At 40.4% G+C, this 19,885-nt stretch overlaps 1 protein-coding gene across 1 annotated transcript in view; it reads left to right on the plus strand.

Annotated features, from left to right (window-relative positions):
- ABLIM3 (actin binding LIM protein family member 3) overlaps positions 1-19,885 on the plus strand; it is a 168,105-nt gene that overhangs the window by 73,997 nt on the left and 74,223 nt on the right. Inside the window, exon 2 of the mRNA XM_070933971.1 lies at positions 18,135-18,275. Within this exon, the coding sequence (XP_070790072.1) occupies positions 18,135-18,275 (141 nt within the window). The remainder of the gene's footprint in view (positions 1-18,134; positions 18,276-19,885) is intronic.

Here is a 19,885-nt window from a genome sequence, read left to right on the forward strand (position 1 = left end):
ACAGCAACACGTGGCTGGGTACAGCTAGTAAATAATAAATATATATCATGCTGCAGTCCCAAAGGAATCTTAGGAATTCCCAACATAAATAATAACAAAACACCCAGTTAAAATGAGAAATATATAAAATATGCATACATGTGCACTTGCACATGCTATTTTCCCAGGCCATAATACAGGCTTAACTTACAACAGTTCATTTAGTTGCTGCTTGAAGTTACAATGGCACTGAAAAAAGTGCCTTTATGGCCATTTTTCACACTTACGACCATTGCAGCATCCCCATGGATCAAAATTCAGACACTTGGCCACCGATTCATATTTATGCCGGTTGCAGTGGCCTGGGGTCATGTGATCACCTTTTATGACCTCCTGACCTCCTGACAAGCAAAGTCAATGGGGAAGCTAGATTCACTTAACACCTTTGTTACTAACTTAACAACTTCAGTGATTCACTTAACAACAGTGGCAAGAAAGGTCGTAAAATGGGGCAAAATTCACTAAACAACCGACTCGCTTAGCAACAGAAATATTGGGCTCAGTTGTAAGTGTAAGTTGAGGGCTACCTGTTATTTCATTGATGAAATTGGCTCCAGGTAGTAATTGGCCAGAACAATTCCCACAGTTCTGGCCGATATTATCAATGGTTAGGCATGCTGGGAGCTATAGTTCAGCAACAGCTGGAAAGCCATGATCTCCAGGTTGGTACATTAGAGGAATGATGGCAGTTAAATGGAGCTGCAATTAAAGCCCAGTGCTGGGAACCTGATCTGAATTACAAGCATCTGAACCGCTTCCCTCTGTATACAAAAAAGGGTGCTGACAGGAAATTAGTAGAAAGTTGTGAGTATGAATGATATTTAGGAGCTGGGAGGGAAGAACGGGAAAAATTAAACCTCCCCTCCCCTATTCCTTGAAGAGGCTGTGCTTGGTTATATTTTGTAACCAACCTAACGTCACCCTCAGGAGTGCATTTGGTTTGTTAAATCTAGCACATTCCTCTGGATGGGCTCCTCTTCTGAACACAGGTGTTTATTTTATTTGAGTAGCTGGAGCCAGCCTGAGCTCCCAAGACTGGAGAAAGAGGTTGCCAGAAAGGCAGGCCTGCGTCTCTGGAACTGTTAAAGGCCTGAGTCAGTCAGTCAGCCGGAGGTCTGGGCTGCGTGAGGATTGATGGCAGCTTTTCTCTGTTAACTCTGAACGAGCTCTTTGCTGCCTGCACACATGTACCCCCTCAAGGCGAGATTCTCAGCTGGTTCCGCCAGCTCCTTGCCAGCTGCTGGTGCCCTTTCCAGCCTATCTGTTCTTGGCCGCATGCCACCGTGCGAGTAAGATCCATCTTGGCTTGGCGTTTGTTGAACTCCGCACGTGAGTGCAGACATATTGGCTGGAGGTTTCCTGCTCTGGGGACCATATGCTGCTCTTTACATGGAAGCAGGCAAGTGGGAGGCTTCAGCTGTCAGCGAGGGCAAGCTTACTGACAGATAAAAGAAGGAAAGGCTTGCAGAATAGGTCATGTGCTGCTTGCTCACTTTGTAGGCTTTCTGGGAAGGAGGCTTTAGTGCCCATTGGTGTCTATGTGATTCTGCGAGCAGATTTAAATCCAGATTCATTTCTGCTGTCACGTACAACGGAGTTTATCTGTGAAGATTGAAATACATTGTATGAAATCTTGAGGGTTTCAAATCCTGCTGCAAAGAAACACAGACATTGGTCTGAACTCCCTGACATTGTTTTATATTGGATGGAACGGCAGAAATTAATTTCCCCTGGAATGTAAATATTCTTTTATGTCGATCTTCACATTGAATTAGCTTTGGAAATATTTGCTAAAAGCCTAGCTTAATAAGAAGCTTACAATCTTTTTTTCCCATTTTGGACATGGACATTATATCTTTACAAAATCAAAACTAGTTAGGCTTTCACAGATAGAGGATGAACTGGGTTGTGGGTGCCCTCCCATTATGATTTCCAGACTAATCATGGCCAGTCACAAAACTGGGATCTACCACAGTAGTGGGTTTCAAATCCCGGCGCTACCGATTCACTATTGGAAGCACGCGGTCATTCGCTTTGCAAGTGCGTGGCGTTTCTGCACATGCGAAGAGCATTTTTGATGATGTCTGAGTGGGTGGGCGGAGCCTCCTGCCATTGCCACTACCAGTTCACTCAAACTGGAGTGAATCGGTAACCCACCACTGCTCTCCCTCTTAGTTGCATGATTCAGAGGAGAGCATGTGCTGTGCTTTGCATTGTACACATAAGTAGCACTTTTTGTAGTTGTAATAAATAAAGGTTAATTAATGGGTGTAATATGGGGCAGACCAGATTTCTTATTCCAGTTTTGCTCTTTGTATTCTGTGCGGTTGTATTTCACTTATCCTAGTTTGTTTTCACAAATCATGATGGCCAGCTCAGCTATGAGCAGCAAATTAAATGCTGTCATCTGCTATAGGTAGTCCTTAACTTATGAGCCCAATTGAGTCCAAAAATTCTGTTGCTAAGTGAGACAGTTCTTAAGTGAATTTTGCCCCATTTTATGACCTTTGTTGCCCAATGGTTAAATGAATCACTGCAGTTGAGTAATACTGTTGTTAAGTGAATCCAACATCCCCATTGACTTTGCTTGTTGGAAGGTCGCAAAAGGGGATCACATGACCCTGTGTGAAAAATGATGTCACTATTTTCAGTGGTGTTGTAACTTCGAACAGTCACTAAACAAATTGTTGTAAATTGAGGACTACCTGTATTTATCACTTTCATTCTGATGTCCCTTACTTTATATTAATGTTAAATATATATATTTTTTGTCCAAAACATTCTTACCCTGCCTGTGGAATCATTGGACTTTGACTCCTAGTACTATAGTAATAACAATAGTACTTAGACATATACCGCTTCATAGTGCTTTACTAAGCAGTTTACAGAGGCAGAGTCTGGCTCCTCATTTTACCAATGGAAAGCTGAGTACCTTGAGCCAGTGAGAATCAAACTGCTGGCAGTCAGCAGAATTAGCCTGCAATACTGCATTTTAACCACTGCGCCACCATGGCTCACTATGCTGGGAATTAATAGACAACATCTCTGGAAAGCATTTGGGTTGAAAAAAATTGAACTGCACGCAGATTTCTAGCATGATTGTTCTTCTCAATTACAAGGGCCCTAGAAATAACATATCCACCATATCTTCTACAAATGTTTCTTCCATCTCTAACCAATATCTTTAGGGGAAATGTCTGCATTCTGCTTTAGACTTCTGCTTTTGTGATAATATGTCATCTGTTTTAAAGCCTGTCTTACTATAGCTATGTATGTTTTTATAACGCATGTGGCACACTACAAAACACATGAATCTGGAACTTGTCCTAACAAAGAGCATTATACATCACTGGAAAAGAGTGAAGGGGACTACATCAATCACCATGGTGACATAGAGGAGAAAAAAAGGGATCTTCACAATCAACCTTTCATTTGTTTAATGAGGTGTGGTAATCAACATTCATTACTGTAGCAATCTTCAGCTCAGTAGCATTTCTAATGTGCTTATCCACAGGACATTAAATTGCTATACATATGATCTAGGTTGATTATCCAAGCTCAGATGGCTCATATACTTTTCATTAAATAAGCACTGAATTTAAAGACCGTTTCACATGTGCATGAAATCTCTATTTTATTAGCAAGGACGGTCCGGTATTTTTATTTATTTATATACCATCCAGCTCCCAGGTCACTAGGCACTTTGCAAATTATAAACATCATAAAAGTGTCATATAGCATCTTAAACATTCATCCCATCCATTAGTTGGGCCAAATCACCACAACCTAAATGTCAATAACAATTTTCTTCTTTCTCTTTCTGTTTTGCATTTATACTTCCAAAAATTACATGTAAAATGAGAGGATAAATTTTTTTGAGAGCAGCAGTTATAGTAAGGGAGAAAACAATAGCATTTGACTATTTTGACTATCTGACTAAATTGCATAAAGAATTATAAGAAGATAACTTCAACTTTGTTGCTAGTAACTCCTTACTATACCAATTTCAATGATTTTTTTAAAATTCAATATGTGTAAATATCCATAAACTATTTGAAAAAGGTTGAGAAACATTGGCCTAATGCATCAGTTTCTCTTTTAAAAAAATAAGATCAGTGGGTTTTTTTTCATTTCTTTTCCAATAAAGTCTAAATGTATTGAACCACCTTAAGGGCCAGAAAGAAAGAAAAAATGACCACTCTTCTTGGATCTAGTAATCATTCTCAAGTTGGCCCATAAAAAGCCTTCCTGCAATAGCATGAAAATAGTTACAATTTATGTGACTATTTCATTGAATATGTATGCACACTGTGTTACTAAACAGTGGGAGGTATTTCCCTAATCCATTTCTTGGTTCTCCAACAATTGCAGGATATTTAACTCATTTATCCAAGCCTTTGTTCATGAACTTTGCCAACTCATTGCACCCTGAAAATTTTGTTTTTCTTTTTGATTGCTCCTATAGCAGAGTGAAACATTCCAGTAACTCGTAAGAAAAATCCAATGTTGCATCGAAATTAAGTTAGACTCAGATGAGATAGAGATAGAGATGATAGAATTAGAGTTAGAGCTAGGGATAGAGATTTACCAGTAGTTAGAGTTAGAGATAGAGATTTAGTTAAAGTTAGAGTTGTTAGAGTTAGAATTGTTGGAGTTAGAGTTTTGGAGTGTGAGTGTGTGTGTGTGTGTGTGTGTGTGTGTGTGTGTGTGTGTGTGAGAGAGAGAGAGAGAGAGAGAGAGAGAGAGAGAGAGAGAGAGAGAGAGAGAGAGAGAGATTTTTTATCTATCAACCTTTGCTAAGAAGCAAAGTCTACCTCCAATTGGTAGCAGGACTGAGCTATTACTTAAATGGGAGAACCTTGTAGATCAGTGATGGCGAACCTTTTAGGTGCAGAGTGCCCAAAGTCCATGCCTGCGCATGTCCAAACTGAAAAGTGTGCACAGACATGCATGAACACACACATGCATGGACATGAACAAATGCATGCTCAGACATGTACAAACATGTGCAGACATGTGCATGCACAGCAAGTGGTAAGAACTTTTTTTTTCATGAGCTTCTGTTTCATCATTTGCAGGGAAACAGAAGCTCACAAAAGAAACGCCACGGAGATCTGACCTGGGGTGACAGTGCACATGCCAGCAGAGAGAGCTCTGTGTGCCACATTTGGCACGCGTGCCATAGGTTCGCCATCACGGCTGTAGATTATTCAAAATTCAAAAGGTATCCCAGAAGAAAACTTCCTTATTGTTTCCAGCAAACCTATACAGATTTTGGGAATTATTTTTCACAGGAAGGCTGGGTTAAGTGAGCAAAACCAAATTAAACCAGAATACATGTTCTGATGTAAATGGTGGTGTAGGTCAAAGGGACATCAACATAGAACATGAAGCTAAACTGCATTTAAGTGAGTAGTTAAATTATGTAGTAGCCTTTGACTCGTTGGCGCACTGACCTATTTAAATCCTCTTTGATAAATGGGGAGGCAACTAATTGTGGCTTCTCAGTAAATATATACATTTTTAAACCTTAATTTCATCCACAGACAAATGGTGGCCAATATGTAAAAGCCCTTGGGCATGGCCAATCATCAAAAAAACCCTACCAAACAAACAAAGGAGGCCCATATTGTCACACCTATTGCCTGAAATGTGAACTAGCCTTTTATTGTCTCATTGGGAGGGGTGTCATTGATACAAATCAACATAATGCTGAAAGTTGGATGCTTTACAGTAGGCAGGCTCCTTATGATTAAGGGGGGGGAGAGAAAGTTAAGTTAGATAGGGAGACACTGAACATCCACGCACAATGTTAGCTATCAAGATTATAGCATAAAAGGGGGGAGGGTCCATCCTACTATTAGGTAGACAGGAGACAGTGATGTTATCTTCCTTTCCACTTAATCCTCCCTCTTCACAAATTCCTATCATTCTCCCTCTTAAGCCAACAATTTGTTTTTGCCCTGTTGGATAGGTCAGCTTTCTCAATAATTACCAAAGAACTACTTAGTCAGCTTTTCATAGCAGGTAGTTGTTGGTAATCATTGGGCAAGACACCTGACTGAATAATGAATAATTTGCCATACAGGCAGCCAGACTGGCCAGATTTTGCCCTTGTGGGTGTGTTCTTCTGCTTATACATCCCAATTACCAATGTACTTCTTTGAAAAATAAGTAGAGTAGTCCTTGACTTATGAGTCATTTTAGGACTATCACAAGTAACGACATGATGGGAAGGCTTCATTATGATCACAACAACTTCAGGACTACCTGTAGGCAGTAAGCAGAGGAGACTGTGAGTACTGAGGAGATGTTGGAGGAGAAACCTCAACAACCTGGCCTTGCTCCCTTAGGTACAGTGATGGAACCTGTTCTATTACCACTAGGGTAGGAATAAGGCAAACATGCTAGACTTATCAACATCTAAATGGGGAAAGACAGTTGGGTGGACATCTTGTCCTTAGCTTTAGGCAGCAGAATGGCCTGATGATTGAAAGAAGGGTAAGGATGGATTTGTTATAAGTGAGCAACATTTCTAAACTTCAAAGGGAATTATCCTATCGAAGGCCAAGTGGGAAGATTATAGATGTTTTAATGGGCTATGAGAAAGCTGGTACTTTTTGCCCTGGCTTCTTTGAAGCACTCACTCAGCTTCTTAGAGCCATTCTGGCTTGCATACTGCTGCATATATCTTGGATTTAGCAATTGCCATGCAATGTGGATTTCCCTAAAAGGTTGATTTACAGGCCAATTACTGCAGAAAATGGGTTGGAATTAATGTGATTAATCATTCATTAGCTCCGGCTCCCATCATTAAATGAAAGCAATGGAAAGAATAGTTATGAAAAGGGTCTTCCATGTGTTTCCGCAGGTGGTACACCTGGCTGATCTTGTCTGGACTTTGAAACTAAGCAGGGCTGGACCTGGTTATTATTATTTGGGGATACTAATGCCTCCAGGGACTACTAAGGCGGCAGGATTGAATAGGAAGTTGAAAACAAACTCCTAGAAACAAACAATGGTTCTTCTAGCAAAAAGTGACTAGAAATTGAGTTTTCTCTAAGATGACTTTATCCTTCAGACTGTATAGCCAAGAGTGATCAAAGCTGGCAGATTGCTTACCAAAAGTCAGAAAAGGCTATCATACATCCAATGCCCTTTTGCTGGTAGGTTCCTAGTCTTTTAGTATGCAATTATATTCTCTCCCATTGCTAATAGATATGCATCAATGGGCATAGCAATTATGTGCCATATATTGGTGAATGTCTGGGCATATCTTGACATAAAAAGACCCCTTATGATTAGTGGTTAGAATGCACAGTGGTGAGAATGCAGCATTGCAGGCTAAGTCTGCCCATAATCTGGAGTTCGATCTTGATGGGCTCAAGGTTGATTCAGCTTTCCATACTTCTGAGGTTGGTAAAATGAGGACCCAGATTCTGGGGGCAATATGCTGGCATTTGTAAACGACTCAGAGAATGCTGTAAAAATACTATGGAGTGGTTTATAAGTCAAAGTGCTATTGCTATTGCTATTGCTATTGCTATATAACGCAGTTAGCGCTGTCCCCAAAAATTTTTTTTTTATTTTTCTTGCCAATTCACATTCAGGTTGCTTTTGAAATTTCTTCCAAAGAAAAAGTTTTGAAGATATTCATATGGTTGGTGTGTGAGATCCTTGAAAGAATTAATTTACAAGTTAGCCAAGAGATGGGAATGATTTACATTTCCTAGAAGAATCCCCTCTGCAGCGGTCTGCAAGTGTCTATATTCTCAAGTCTCAAATCCTATGGGAAGACACCATGGGGGAACTCCTTCCCTGAGCTTTCATTAACTAGGAAATATGCACAGCTAGGGAGATTTCAACAGTGATGGAAAGATGTTGCAGTAATGCAAAATGGAAACATGAGGTGTTGGGTTATGCATGCTTCATATTTGATTCATAACTACTTGCAAACACAAATGAGTAAAATGCAACACCTGTTTGTCTAATAATTAAAGGCAGTGGCATCTATTTTCAGGATCACATGGCAGAACTAGATGACTCCCCACAGCAGCCTCAATTCTGGAAATGATGTGGCTGCTTTAAATAAGTTTTAATAACATGAGATGAGTCAAATAAATGCTCTGACCAATCACCATTTGGCACCCTTCACCAACTCCACCTATAAAATTAACTCCCCCCCAAAATTTCCTCAAACACAGGACAGATGGAAGAAAAACTTCCTTTTCAGGAGAATAAATCTTCTGAAAAATTGCAAGGCAGACTTAGAAGTCATTGCTGTATTTACTCAAAAGAAGTCAATCTGAATTTAATGTGAACCTTCCTTTTATTTCCCTAAAAAAAAAAAAAGAGCAATTAGACCAAAAAGATTTATTAGCTTCATTACCATAATCACAGTGATAACACATTATCTTAAAGAGAATTTATTTTAGGAGAAACATAGCCTTCCTTTCAGGTAAACTCAGTGCAATTACATTAACTGCAGGAGAGTCGTGTTAGTTTAATGTTTAAAGGAATCAAACTAGACCTGTGATGGCGAACCTATGGCACGCGTGCCACAAGTGGCACACAGTGACCTCTTTGTGGGTACGCCAGCCGTCACGCCAGCCCAGCTCCACAGCGCATGCGCAAGCGCCTCCTGCCAGCCAGCTGGTCTTCGGGTCTCTGCCATGCATGTGGGGGGGATGTGCGGGGGGGTGCATGCACATGCATGAGTGGGCGCATGCGCAGGGGCACATGCATGCTTGGGGGGTGCTCGCATTGCATTTTGGGGGTTCGGGCACACACATGTGCATTCGCACAAGCTTGTGTGCACTTTGGGTACTCAGCACCAAAAAGGGTAGCCATCACTGAACTAGACATTGGAAATCTGTGAGTTCTAGTATCCTCTTGAGCACAAATCTAGTTGGGTGACCTTGGGCCAGTCACTCTTACTCAGCTCTAAAAAGGAGGCAATGGCAAACCACTTCTGAAAATGTTGCTAAGAAACCACAGGGACTTGTCCAATAATTATTGGCTCAAAAAGGTATATTTTTTAAAAGCTGCAACATCTACCCCACCACCCTCATATTTGCAGTATATATAGTGTGTTTTGTTTTTTTAAAAATACTCCCTTTTTCACCCTTCATCTGCATGATGTGCATTAAATCTGCCACAAACAATCCCAGAACACAGATTATTCGGCAGGCCTATCGCATCATCAAGTGCCTCCTCCAAGCACTTCACAAAAATTAATTACAGGTAGTTAATTAGATCTGGCTCTACCGCTGTGAGAGCAGATAACTCAGAGATGCCAAGGCTTCATCCAGGGACAGAATTATAAAGTGGGTTGCCTGCTTGGGAGGCGGGCTAAGTTTACAGTTAGGTATTCCTGATGGGGGATTCTGGTGCTTTCATTTTTCTGCATCCTTGTGGAACTCCAAAGTGAAGACAGGTTTGAAAATGACAGGTTTGTGACGGATGAGGAATGCTTGGGAATCAAAAGAGCGGGTGTGATTATTGAACAGATTTTAAAACAAGTTTTCAGAATGCATGCATCTTCCTAAGAATATATAACTTTATTATGGTCATCGACCAGCAGATCTTCCTAAATTGATTTGCAGCACTGTAGTCATATGGAAAGCTAGTAAAGATTATAATAACCAAGTAGCTTCTTCCTGTCTTTTGTACCGCTCAGAGCTAAACGACATGAAACATTAAACAAACACAATGCAACTGTCTTTCTTTTTGCTTCTGGTAGTGTAAGTGCAGAGTATTCTATCCTAATTAAATCCACTGCACATCTGTAAGAGAGACACCTGTTTCTCCAGCTACTTCTTTTGCAAAACTCTGTTTGACTCTGCTCAAAAATAAAAGGAAATATGCATTTCATTGCTCCTCCCTTTTCTCAGGCTAATGGTTTGCGTGGGGCTACGGAGGCAGACACATTTCCTATTTGCAGACAGAGGCTTTCCTCTGGACAGAATCTTGCTTGCAGTGTTACTGGGGTAGAACTTTGAAATTGTTTTGGATGACAACTTTCCTAATCCTTGCCAATAGTCAGGCCAGCTGCATTTGATAGAAGAATAACAGTTTATCTCATCTACCTCCGTAATAGATAAATAAAAATCATAAAGGCAGCTGCACACTGTGGATGTAGTTCATGTAGCTTAGCCCTTGGAGTCCATCTGCTACCCATTGGTTTTTTTATCACACTTTAATTTACACCCACAATGTCTGCATTCATCTAATTCAGGACATGGGATCCTAAGTTGGATTCTACTGTAGCTGCATGAAGCAATTCTAACCTAAACATTTCCCAGCTATCCAATATGTTGTGATGTCTCTTTTCACTATATCCTGATCTCTCTTTTAAACTATTTTGTGTTCTCTCTGCTCTGAACTACACTTCTGTGCCAGGTGATTAATTGATTTAAGTCAGGCATAATGAGTGTAGATTTCTTTTTACAGCAGCCATTTCTGTCTGTTACGCTGGCACTGGGTCAATGTTTTATAGCTTTTAAGACAATCACACATCCTGCATTTGTTCATGTACCAGTTTAAGGCAGCCACCATGTCTCTAGGACACTGAATATGCAAAATGATGTCCTAGATCAGGGGTGTCAAACTCAATTTCATTGAGGGCCATGTCAGGATTGTGTTTGACCTTGGAGGGGTGGGCGTGGTCAGTGTGGGAATGGCTAGCTTGACATCACTTGTGTCAGGGGCGTCTGTGGTGGCCCGAGCACTCTGCCAGTGAAAATGAGCTCCTGAGCTCCATTTTCAGCCATGATGGCCTCCTGCCACCTCTGCCAGTGAAAACAGAGCTCGGGGAGCCACACACGTCCCCCCGAGCTCTGTTTTTGCTGGCAGAGGGTGGCAGGAGGCCGTTATGGCTGAAAACGGAGCCTGAGAGGACCATGTGCTCTGAGAACACCCCATGGGCCAGATCCGGCCCCTGGCCCTTGAGTTTGATACCCCTGCCCTAGATGGACTCTCCATTTCAAAAGCAAATTGTTTGCCACAGGCATTCCAGGTACTTTGATGCTGCACTATATGATTCTGTTCCTAATAGTCCATTGTATCAGCATTTCATGCAGCAAATATATATGCAATTATGTATGTTTGTGCCATAGACACACATAATCCCACCATGAGTTTGCTATGGTTTATTCCAGAGAGATAGCAGAATTAAGTTTTAATTAATTTATTCTATAAATAAATAAACTGCAATTGTACTAGAAGGGAAGACTTTACTGTAACGGTGCTTTAATGGTGCTTTAACAAGGGCAACATTGTCTATATCAGGGGTGTCAAACTCATAGCCCACGGGCTGGATGCATCACAGGCTGGCCATGCCTACCCCTGGTTTAGCAAAGGGGAAAAAAGTTGCAATACATCATATGACGACCTATCATCATGAGTTTGACACCTCTGGTTTACATGCTCAATATATAGCAAAGTTTCATATGAGAAGATAAAATAACGAAGTAGTCTTTGCAACAAATGAACATACTTATTTATCACATCTGTATACTACTGAAATGTCCAAGAAGTTCCAGTAGTTTACAACAGCAATTTAAAAGAGCAGTAAATATTAATTCCAAAAATGAAAATATCCATGGTGATAATATGTGACTTATTCTTAAGGATAACTTAATTCAATTTAAAATAGAATAACAAACAGTTAACATTAATAATAAGCTAAGACCCCACCTAAGTCCCCAAATAACTTCCAACGTATAAATTTCTGGTAAGGAGGAACCAGCCACAGCATTTTATTTAGCTTCCAGAGAGGCTGTTCTATAAAACAGGTGTCATTTCAGAAACCAGAAAGCATTGATATTTAGCTTTTGTTAGTGAGAATTAGAAATCATGATCCATGTCAGGGGTCACTTTGAAGATACTAAAACCCCAATTTAATTATATTTATTCAAACAAAAGCAAACCTTTCCTCAATAAGCACATTTTATCTTGCATTACTTAGGTTAACAGTATGAACATTCTTTCTTTCCTGGCCGCATATTCTAAACTCCTGCAGCAAATAGTTTTCAAGCAAGTATCCCAAACATGGCATCCTTTAGATCAGACTTTTCTAAACTCTGTTCTCTGGAACTTAAGGATTCCATGAGATTTTGATGGGATTCCATGGGAGAATAAGGGGTGGGGAGAGATCTACTACAGCCAATTTCCTAACATTAGAGCTTTGATTTCAGAGTTCTGGGTGTTTTTTTAAGTAGCAGGTTTTGAGACCTGCTGGGGACATGTTAGGTTTCAATTTAAGTAATTCTTTATGAAAGTTGAAGTCTAAAACATAGCATGTTTAGATAGCATGAACTGGAAAGTCAGATTATTAGCCAACAGTTGGGTCAGCCATTGAAGGGCCAGGTTTAAAAAAGACAAGATGGCACCTGTAACTATGCAATTGAAGCGCCTGCCTTTTTTTATGTTGCATGGGACAAATAAAAAGGGGTGAGGACTTCAATCTGATAGTGGCAGCTATCATCTTGGCCTTTTTAATTCTGCCCTTCACACAGACATACATTGTGGGTACCCTGTTTCCCACTGCAAAATTATTTGGATGGCATCTCCATATAAATATGTTGCACCACTGATTTTATAAAGAATGCCTCTAATTCTTGAAGACATGATGTATCTGCTGATTAATTGCGGCAGAATGGCTGCTGTCCATTATATTTCCAGTTCTAGCCATTTCTGCAAAGGTAATAATTTGGAGAAATTATTTGCAACCTATCAGTCTCCATTCATTATCTATGATCAATAATTTGCATTAATCAAGTTGTACCATGGAGCAATATATCCCACATAGTTTTGTGCATTGTTGGAAAACAAGCATGAATGTGTTAATTGTTATAAGGTAAATTTGTAACCATCCACAGCAAGAATAAACCAGTATGCGTTAATGGCATTCTGGTTTGTTTTTCCTTTTTCTCCTTCTCTCTCTCCTTTCTTCCTTTTCCTTCGTCCTCCTTATTTCGTATCCTATCTACTCCCTAATGCTATTTATCTTTTTACTGGATTTTTCTGATATAATAATGTGATGTACAGTGGTGTCATAAGTGGAAAAGGGGGGAGAGGAAGCTGCTGGAATATAGTTGGAGATTAAGGAAAGGAAACAATGTAGGCTAAATATAGGAGGAGAAATTCCAGCAGAATTTCTAGTTTTAATGCTGAACTTAGGAATGACAATTTGATATTGAGCAGTGATATCAAGCAGTTCCCATAGGCAGATCTTGTCTTCACTAGTATAAGCATATGTTTTCATACAATAAGAATCAGAGCCGTATGCCTGACTTGACATTTAATTTAAATTTCAACCATGCAATTCACTTCCCTACCCTCATACCTGTCCTTATCATGTACATTATCTCTTGCATTATCAATCTTGAAGCACCCCAGTTTGGTGACTAGTTGCTATAGGCACCCAAAAGTTTTCCCTAGAAACCAGAATTCCATAATAATAATCATCATTCAACAAATATATTTTTGGTATGTTTATTTATTTAAGTGGAAATTATTTCCTTGACTCTAATACCCTTCATCTGTTCTTGCCTACAGCTTGGATGCAAAAGGGGTTTTGTCTGAACATTTAACAATTCTTTCTTCTTGGTTCAGAAAGCAGGCAGTGGAAAAATTGTACCTCTACATTCTCATCATTTTGAAATGCTGTACATCAGGGGTGGGTTCTACTTACCTTTACTACCGGTTCGTAGCGGGGACGTGCGCACGTGCTTGCTTCACTCGCACATGCGCAGAAGCGTTTTGGTGATGTCGGGGTCGGTGGGCAGGGCCTCCCACCGGTTTTACTACCAGTTCTATAGAACCAGTGCGAACCGGGGGCAACCCACCACTGCTGTACATAATTATTAGTACTACTAGTAGTGACAGTAATACCCAAAGTTGTCCAGTTAGCTTCCATGGCTGAGGGTAGTCTTAAACTTTGTTTTCCAAGTTCAGGTTCAACTTCTTAACCTATAGTGGTTAATGCACTGGACTAGAAGTATAGAAACCCAAATTCTAGTGTTTCTTTAGGCATGGAAATCAACTGGGTCACTTAATCCCTCTGTCTCAGTCCTAGAAAGAAGGCAATGGCAAACCACTCTGAAAGTATTGAAAAAAACCACAAGGACATACATATGGTGGCAAGGTTCAGAACTGATGTGAAGGCATTTTGTTGTTGTTAGTTGTGAAGTCATGTCCAACCCATCGTGACCCCATGGACAATGTTCCTCCAGGCCTTCCTGTCCTCTACTATCATCTGGAGTCCGTTTAAACTCACACCTACTGTTTCAGTGACTCCATCCAGCCACCTCATTCTCTGTCATCCCCTTCTTCTTTTGCCCACCCACAAACACATAAATAGTATACTTTATTATGGCATGCTTGAAACTCATTTTCGATTTATCTTTGTTGTGCCATCAAGTATACAAACTGCATAGAGAACTGAAAATTTATGTAGGCAAAATGCTATTCCCTGCCCCAAGGAATGTACAAATTAATTTTAGCTGTGTGGTACAGAATTAGGAGCACTAGTATCCTCCAGATATCACACTTATAAGCCAGTGATTAGGAATTTGGGAATTGTAGTTGAGGGAATTCTGGATATAAAAGAAAGCAAGAGAGATTTGAGAGCAAGAAGTGTTAATACTGCATTATAATCAGCTGTACATCTCCACCCCAGGCCATCCCAATGATGCCCTTGAAGTGATGTCCCAGTGCCTGGAGGTCGTGCGGGTCTGGATGGGGAGAAACAGGCTCCGACTCAACCCTTCCAAGACCGAGTGGCTGTGGCTTCCGGCATCCCGATATAGCCAGCTGGTGTCATTGCTGGCTATTGGGGGCGAGTTACTGGCCCCCACAGAGAGGGCCCACAACTTGGGTGTCCTCCTGGATGCACGGCTGTCTTTAGAAGAGCATATGATGGCCATAGCCAGGGGTTTTTTTTATCAGGTTTGCCTGATTCGCCCGTTGCGCTCCTTTCTGGATCGGGACTCCTTATGCACGGTCACTCAGGCATTCGTCACTTCTCGTCTGGACTACTGTAATGCTCTCTACATGGGGCTCCCCTTGAGGAGCACCCGGAGGCTCCAACTGGTGCAGAATGCGGCCGCGCGGGTGATTATGGGAGCGATGGGGCGCTCCCATGTGACACCTCTCCTGCACGAGCTGCATTGGCTCCCGGTGGTCTTCCGGGTGTGCTTCAAGGTGTTGGTTACCACCTTTAAAGCGCTCCATGGCTTAGGGCGTAGGTACTTACGGGACCGCCTTCTGCCACCGGTAGCCTCCCACCGGCCAGTACGCTCCCACAGAGAGGGGCTCCTCAGGGTGCCGTCGGCCAAACAATGTTGGCTGGTGACCCCCAGAGGGAGGACTTTCTCTGTGCCAGCACCGGTCCTTTGGAACGACCTGCCCCCGGAGATACGTAGGATCCCAGATCTCCGTGCTTTTCGCTGTGCCCTTAAAACTTTTTTATTTCATCAAGCTGGGCTGGCTTGCCCCCCCCCCTTAGATATTTTTAATTGCTAAATTGGGTTTAGTTGGGATAATTTTAAATTTTATTGGGCCAATACTAGTTTAATTCTTTTAAAATTTTAATTTTGTATGCTCTGTTTTTATCTTTGGCTGTGCACCGCCCTGAGTCCAGCAGGAGAAGGGCGGTATAAAAATCGAATTAATTAATTAATTAAATAAATAAATAATAAATAAATAAATAAATAAATAAATAAATAAATAAATAAATAAATAAATAAATAAATCTTTGATAAGACCACACTTGGAATTCTGCATCCAGTTTTGGTCATCACAATGTAAAAAAGATGTGGAGACTCTAGAAAGATTGCAGAGAAGAACAACAAAGATGATTAGGGGACTGGAGGCAAAAACATACAAAGAACAGTTATAGGAATTGGGTATCTCTAGTCTAGTGAAAAGAAGGACTAGGGGTGACGCGATAGCAGTGTTCCAATATTTGAGGGGCTGCCACAAAGAAGAGGGGGTCAACCTATTCTCCAAAGCATCTGGAAGCAGGACAAGAAGCAATGAATGGAAACTAAACTAACCTAGAGCTAAGGAGAAATTTCCTGACAGCACAATTAATTAGTGGAACAGCTTGCCTCCAAAAGTTGTAGATGCTCCAACACTGGAAGTTTTTAAGAAGAGATTGGACAACCATTTGTCTGAAACAATATAGGGTTTCCTGTTTGAGTGGGAGGTTGGACTAGAAGACCTCTAAGGTCTCTTCCAATTCTATTATTCTGTTATTAATTTGAAGGGGTAGGAGACCATAGGTTACCTGCAATTTGAGGATCTTGGAAAAATAGAGGGGTTAGGAAGGAACATATTGAGAGATCAGAGGACAGAAAGATAAGGCAGGCAAAGCAAATAGCCTGGTCTGGAGGCCGAAAGGAAGGAAAATTTAAACAACAGTAATTTTCAGGCAATGTACAGAATCTGCCTTAGAAAAGCCAAACATGTTTTCCCAAGGAAATGCTTTTGGTGTGTGTATCGTGCATTATTCAGCAATCACACTGCAGTATTTTGTCATTGGAAATACACACTTAATTTCCCAAGGAAGCTTTTTTGTCGCAGTTGCCGGTACTTTGTGTGCTATGCAGTTCTGGGCACCTATTGGTTAATGCCCATGAGATGATTGGAGATGCATAGGCACAAAAGCCAGCCCCCTCCACCACTGAGTGGTGATTTTTTTTTCCTTTTCTTAATAGGCTTTTGAAGGCTAAGCGCTTCCCCTCTCTAGCTGAGGCACATAGATCTCACCGAGGAATATGTGAGCTTATCTCATTTCCTGACTCATTTATGAGATTCAGTTATCATCTTCCACTTATAAGCTTCCAATATTTCCCATCATTTTTCTCCCTTTTCCCCTTTGCCACACATTAAAAATTAACTTGTAAGGAGAAAAAGATGAACTAGCTGCACAAAAACCATTGACTGGAATCTCTAGGATTGCTAGACTGAAAGTACTGTACACCCCGTGTGTGTCAGAGGAAGAGAGTTTCTGAGGCTTTCAACAGGCTGTCTTGTCCTCAGATGTCCTCAAACAATTCCTCTTGATTACAAGGGTTTTTCTCCTTTTCTCTAATAGGATGGCATTATCATTGGTACTGTACTCTTAAGAGCATGGTTTGGGAAGAATGTTTGGTCATTTTGAGAGGCCTCCAGTAAATCTGCAGCAGAGATTACTGAGCAAACTTCAGGAGAAAAGAAACATAAAAGCTTATCTCTCAGCCAATTCTCTTGGGACTTTCTAAAACCAACAGCTTACTTTTCTCTTCTCGCTCTGTGACATACATACCCAGAGAGACATTTTTCTGAAGAATTCTCAGGTCTAGTTGAACTAAGCTTAACAAATCAGTCCCTAGCACCTGCTGTGTGAATCCCAGGAGAATTCAAGACCTCCTCAAGCAGACAATCCTCACACAAAATATCTTCTTGACCTTCTGCTTTTTATTCTTCCAAGGAGCAGCAATACATGTCAAATGGCGATCCTTGAAGTAGCTCTCATCAAACGTTCTTCCCAACCTCAGTTTATGAAGAAGAGGTGGGGAATGTTTGTTCTTTGTAAAATGGCTTAAGAGACTTTGAGCTAAACAAGAGCTTATTTACAATAGCCAAAATACATAAACTGCTTTCAGTGTTTGCTCTTCCTTCCTCAACTAACTTCTGCCTCTGTTCTTTCTGAGCTATTCCTTGAAACAAAGGATTGGCTAGCTCCTCCTTCTCCTAGATAATGTCCTCATTAGTCACTTGTAGCAATCTGCTATAGTCCTCCAACTATCATTGTGCCAAAATAATTGCAATGAGGGCAGGTTTTCTGTCATTTCAGTGATGACTGGGTGATGCTATGATAAGCTGTACGTCACTAGGGAAAATGGCTTTTGATAGACAGGAAATCAGTTTCACTACAGGCAACATCTGAAGGAAGACATGATTAAGAGTATAATTACATTTGTATATATTTGTGTGTATGGGTAAAGAGCAAATAGTAAAATAGTCAACAAAATAAATTGTCAGCTGGCTTTGGCTATATCCCCTCTTCTGCCACACTAATAAGCTGTATGTTTTACTTTCACCAGCAGTTCCTTTTCAACAAAACCCATACAACTCTGGGGGTCGTCCCACCATAATTCAATGCTATCGCTGTGGAGATACTTGTAAAGGCGAGGTGGTGCGTGTCCAGAACAATCACTTCCACATCAGATGTTTCACATGCCAGGGTAAGTAAGTGTTCAGTGTTGCTCCAAGCTGAGAGAAGATTGTGAACCTCTTTAAAGTATACGATGCCAGTAGGTCCATTTAGTGAGCGAATAGAAAGGAACAGAGGTTATGGCACATTTATTTATTTATTTATTTATTTATTCAATTCCTACAGCCATCCATTTCAATCAATTACTCTGAGTGACTTACAATTCAAAAAAATATGCAATTAAAACATTTTAACTGAGGCATGTCTGTTTTAGTCCTGAAAACTTGGTGTTATGATTAGAAAGAAGTACAGTTTAGTTGCAAACTAAATTTAATGTCCCTGAGCAGTTGCAAAATGTTGATAAACAAGTTCCTTTAACTACAATATAGGTCAGTACGTGGAGTTGATAGAATATACAAATTTGAAAAGGAGGAACCTGGGTATAATTGGGATTAGGAAAAGTGAGAAAGTTCTGAATAGAATAGAATAGAATAGAATAGAATAGAATAGAATAGAATAGAACAGAACAGAACAGAACAGAACAGAACAGAACAGAACAGAACTGAACTGAACTGAACTGAACTGAACTGAATTCTTTATTGGCCAAGTGTGATTGGACACACAAGGAATTTATGCTCTCAGTGTACATAAAAGAAAAGATACATTCGTCAAGAATCATAAGGTACAACAATGATAGTCACAGGGTACAAATAAGTAATCAAATCATATTAGGAAACAGTCAGTATAAATTGTAAGGATACAAGCAACAAGGTTACAGTCATATAGTCATAAGTGGAAGGAGATAGGTGGTGGGAACGATGAGAAGATTAACAGTAGTGCAGACTTAGTAAATAATTTGACAGTGTTGAGGGAATTATTTGTTTAGCAGAGTGATGGCGTTCGGGAAAAAACTGTTCTTGTGTCTAGTTGTTCTGGTGTGCAATGCTCTATAGCGTCGTTCTTGCTTAAAACTGGAGATGTGCATTTAAACGTGGTCTATTACTCATTCCTAAAACCTCAAGAATGATATTTTCATGAATTTACCTAGAATTTTTAGTAGAAGTCAGGGACCTTCACCAATGTGTAATTTCAAAGATATTTTGGAGGAAGTCATGCCTGTTAATCTGATAAAAAAAACTATACTAAGAATGATCTCTCTCTCCCTCTCCCTCTCCCTCTCCCTCTCTCAAAAATTGTAAGCTAAAATAACCAAGAGATGTCCTGTAATTTCTGATATCAATCTTGGAAGACCTATCCAAGTTTGTTCCACCATATAATAAACAAATCAAGGTGGGATTACTTTGGGCTTCTTTCCTCTTTATCAGAACTATTTAATATTTTCTTCAATTCCCCCGTTAACAGCTTCTTCAATCTCTTCCTTATGTCCAAGATCAGTTCTATATTTTCTCTGTCTCTTTCTCACATACACATAGAACTTGTGTCTCTAGACATAAGTGCAACTTCTGGCATCTCCAGACCACATGCTAGTTGGAAGGGATACTAGAAAACTGCAGTTCCCAAATATCTGCAGGACCTCAGGTTCCCCAATGCTTATTCTCTAACAGACAGATAGATCATTTCAAATAAATGTGTATTTGTGTGTTGGTGCAGGCCATTGTATTGACTGATGATAGACACAAC

Source organism: Pituophis catenifer, unplaced genomic scaffold (assembly GCF_029215685.1).
Source record: "Pituophis catenifer annectens isolate HBS135680 unplaced genomic scaffold, rPitCat1.0.hap2 SCAF_2, whole genome shotgun sequence".
NCBI classification, from domain to species: domain Eukaryota; kingdom Metazoa; phylum Chordata; class Lepidosauria; order Squamata; family Colubridae; genus Pituophis; species Pituophis catenifer.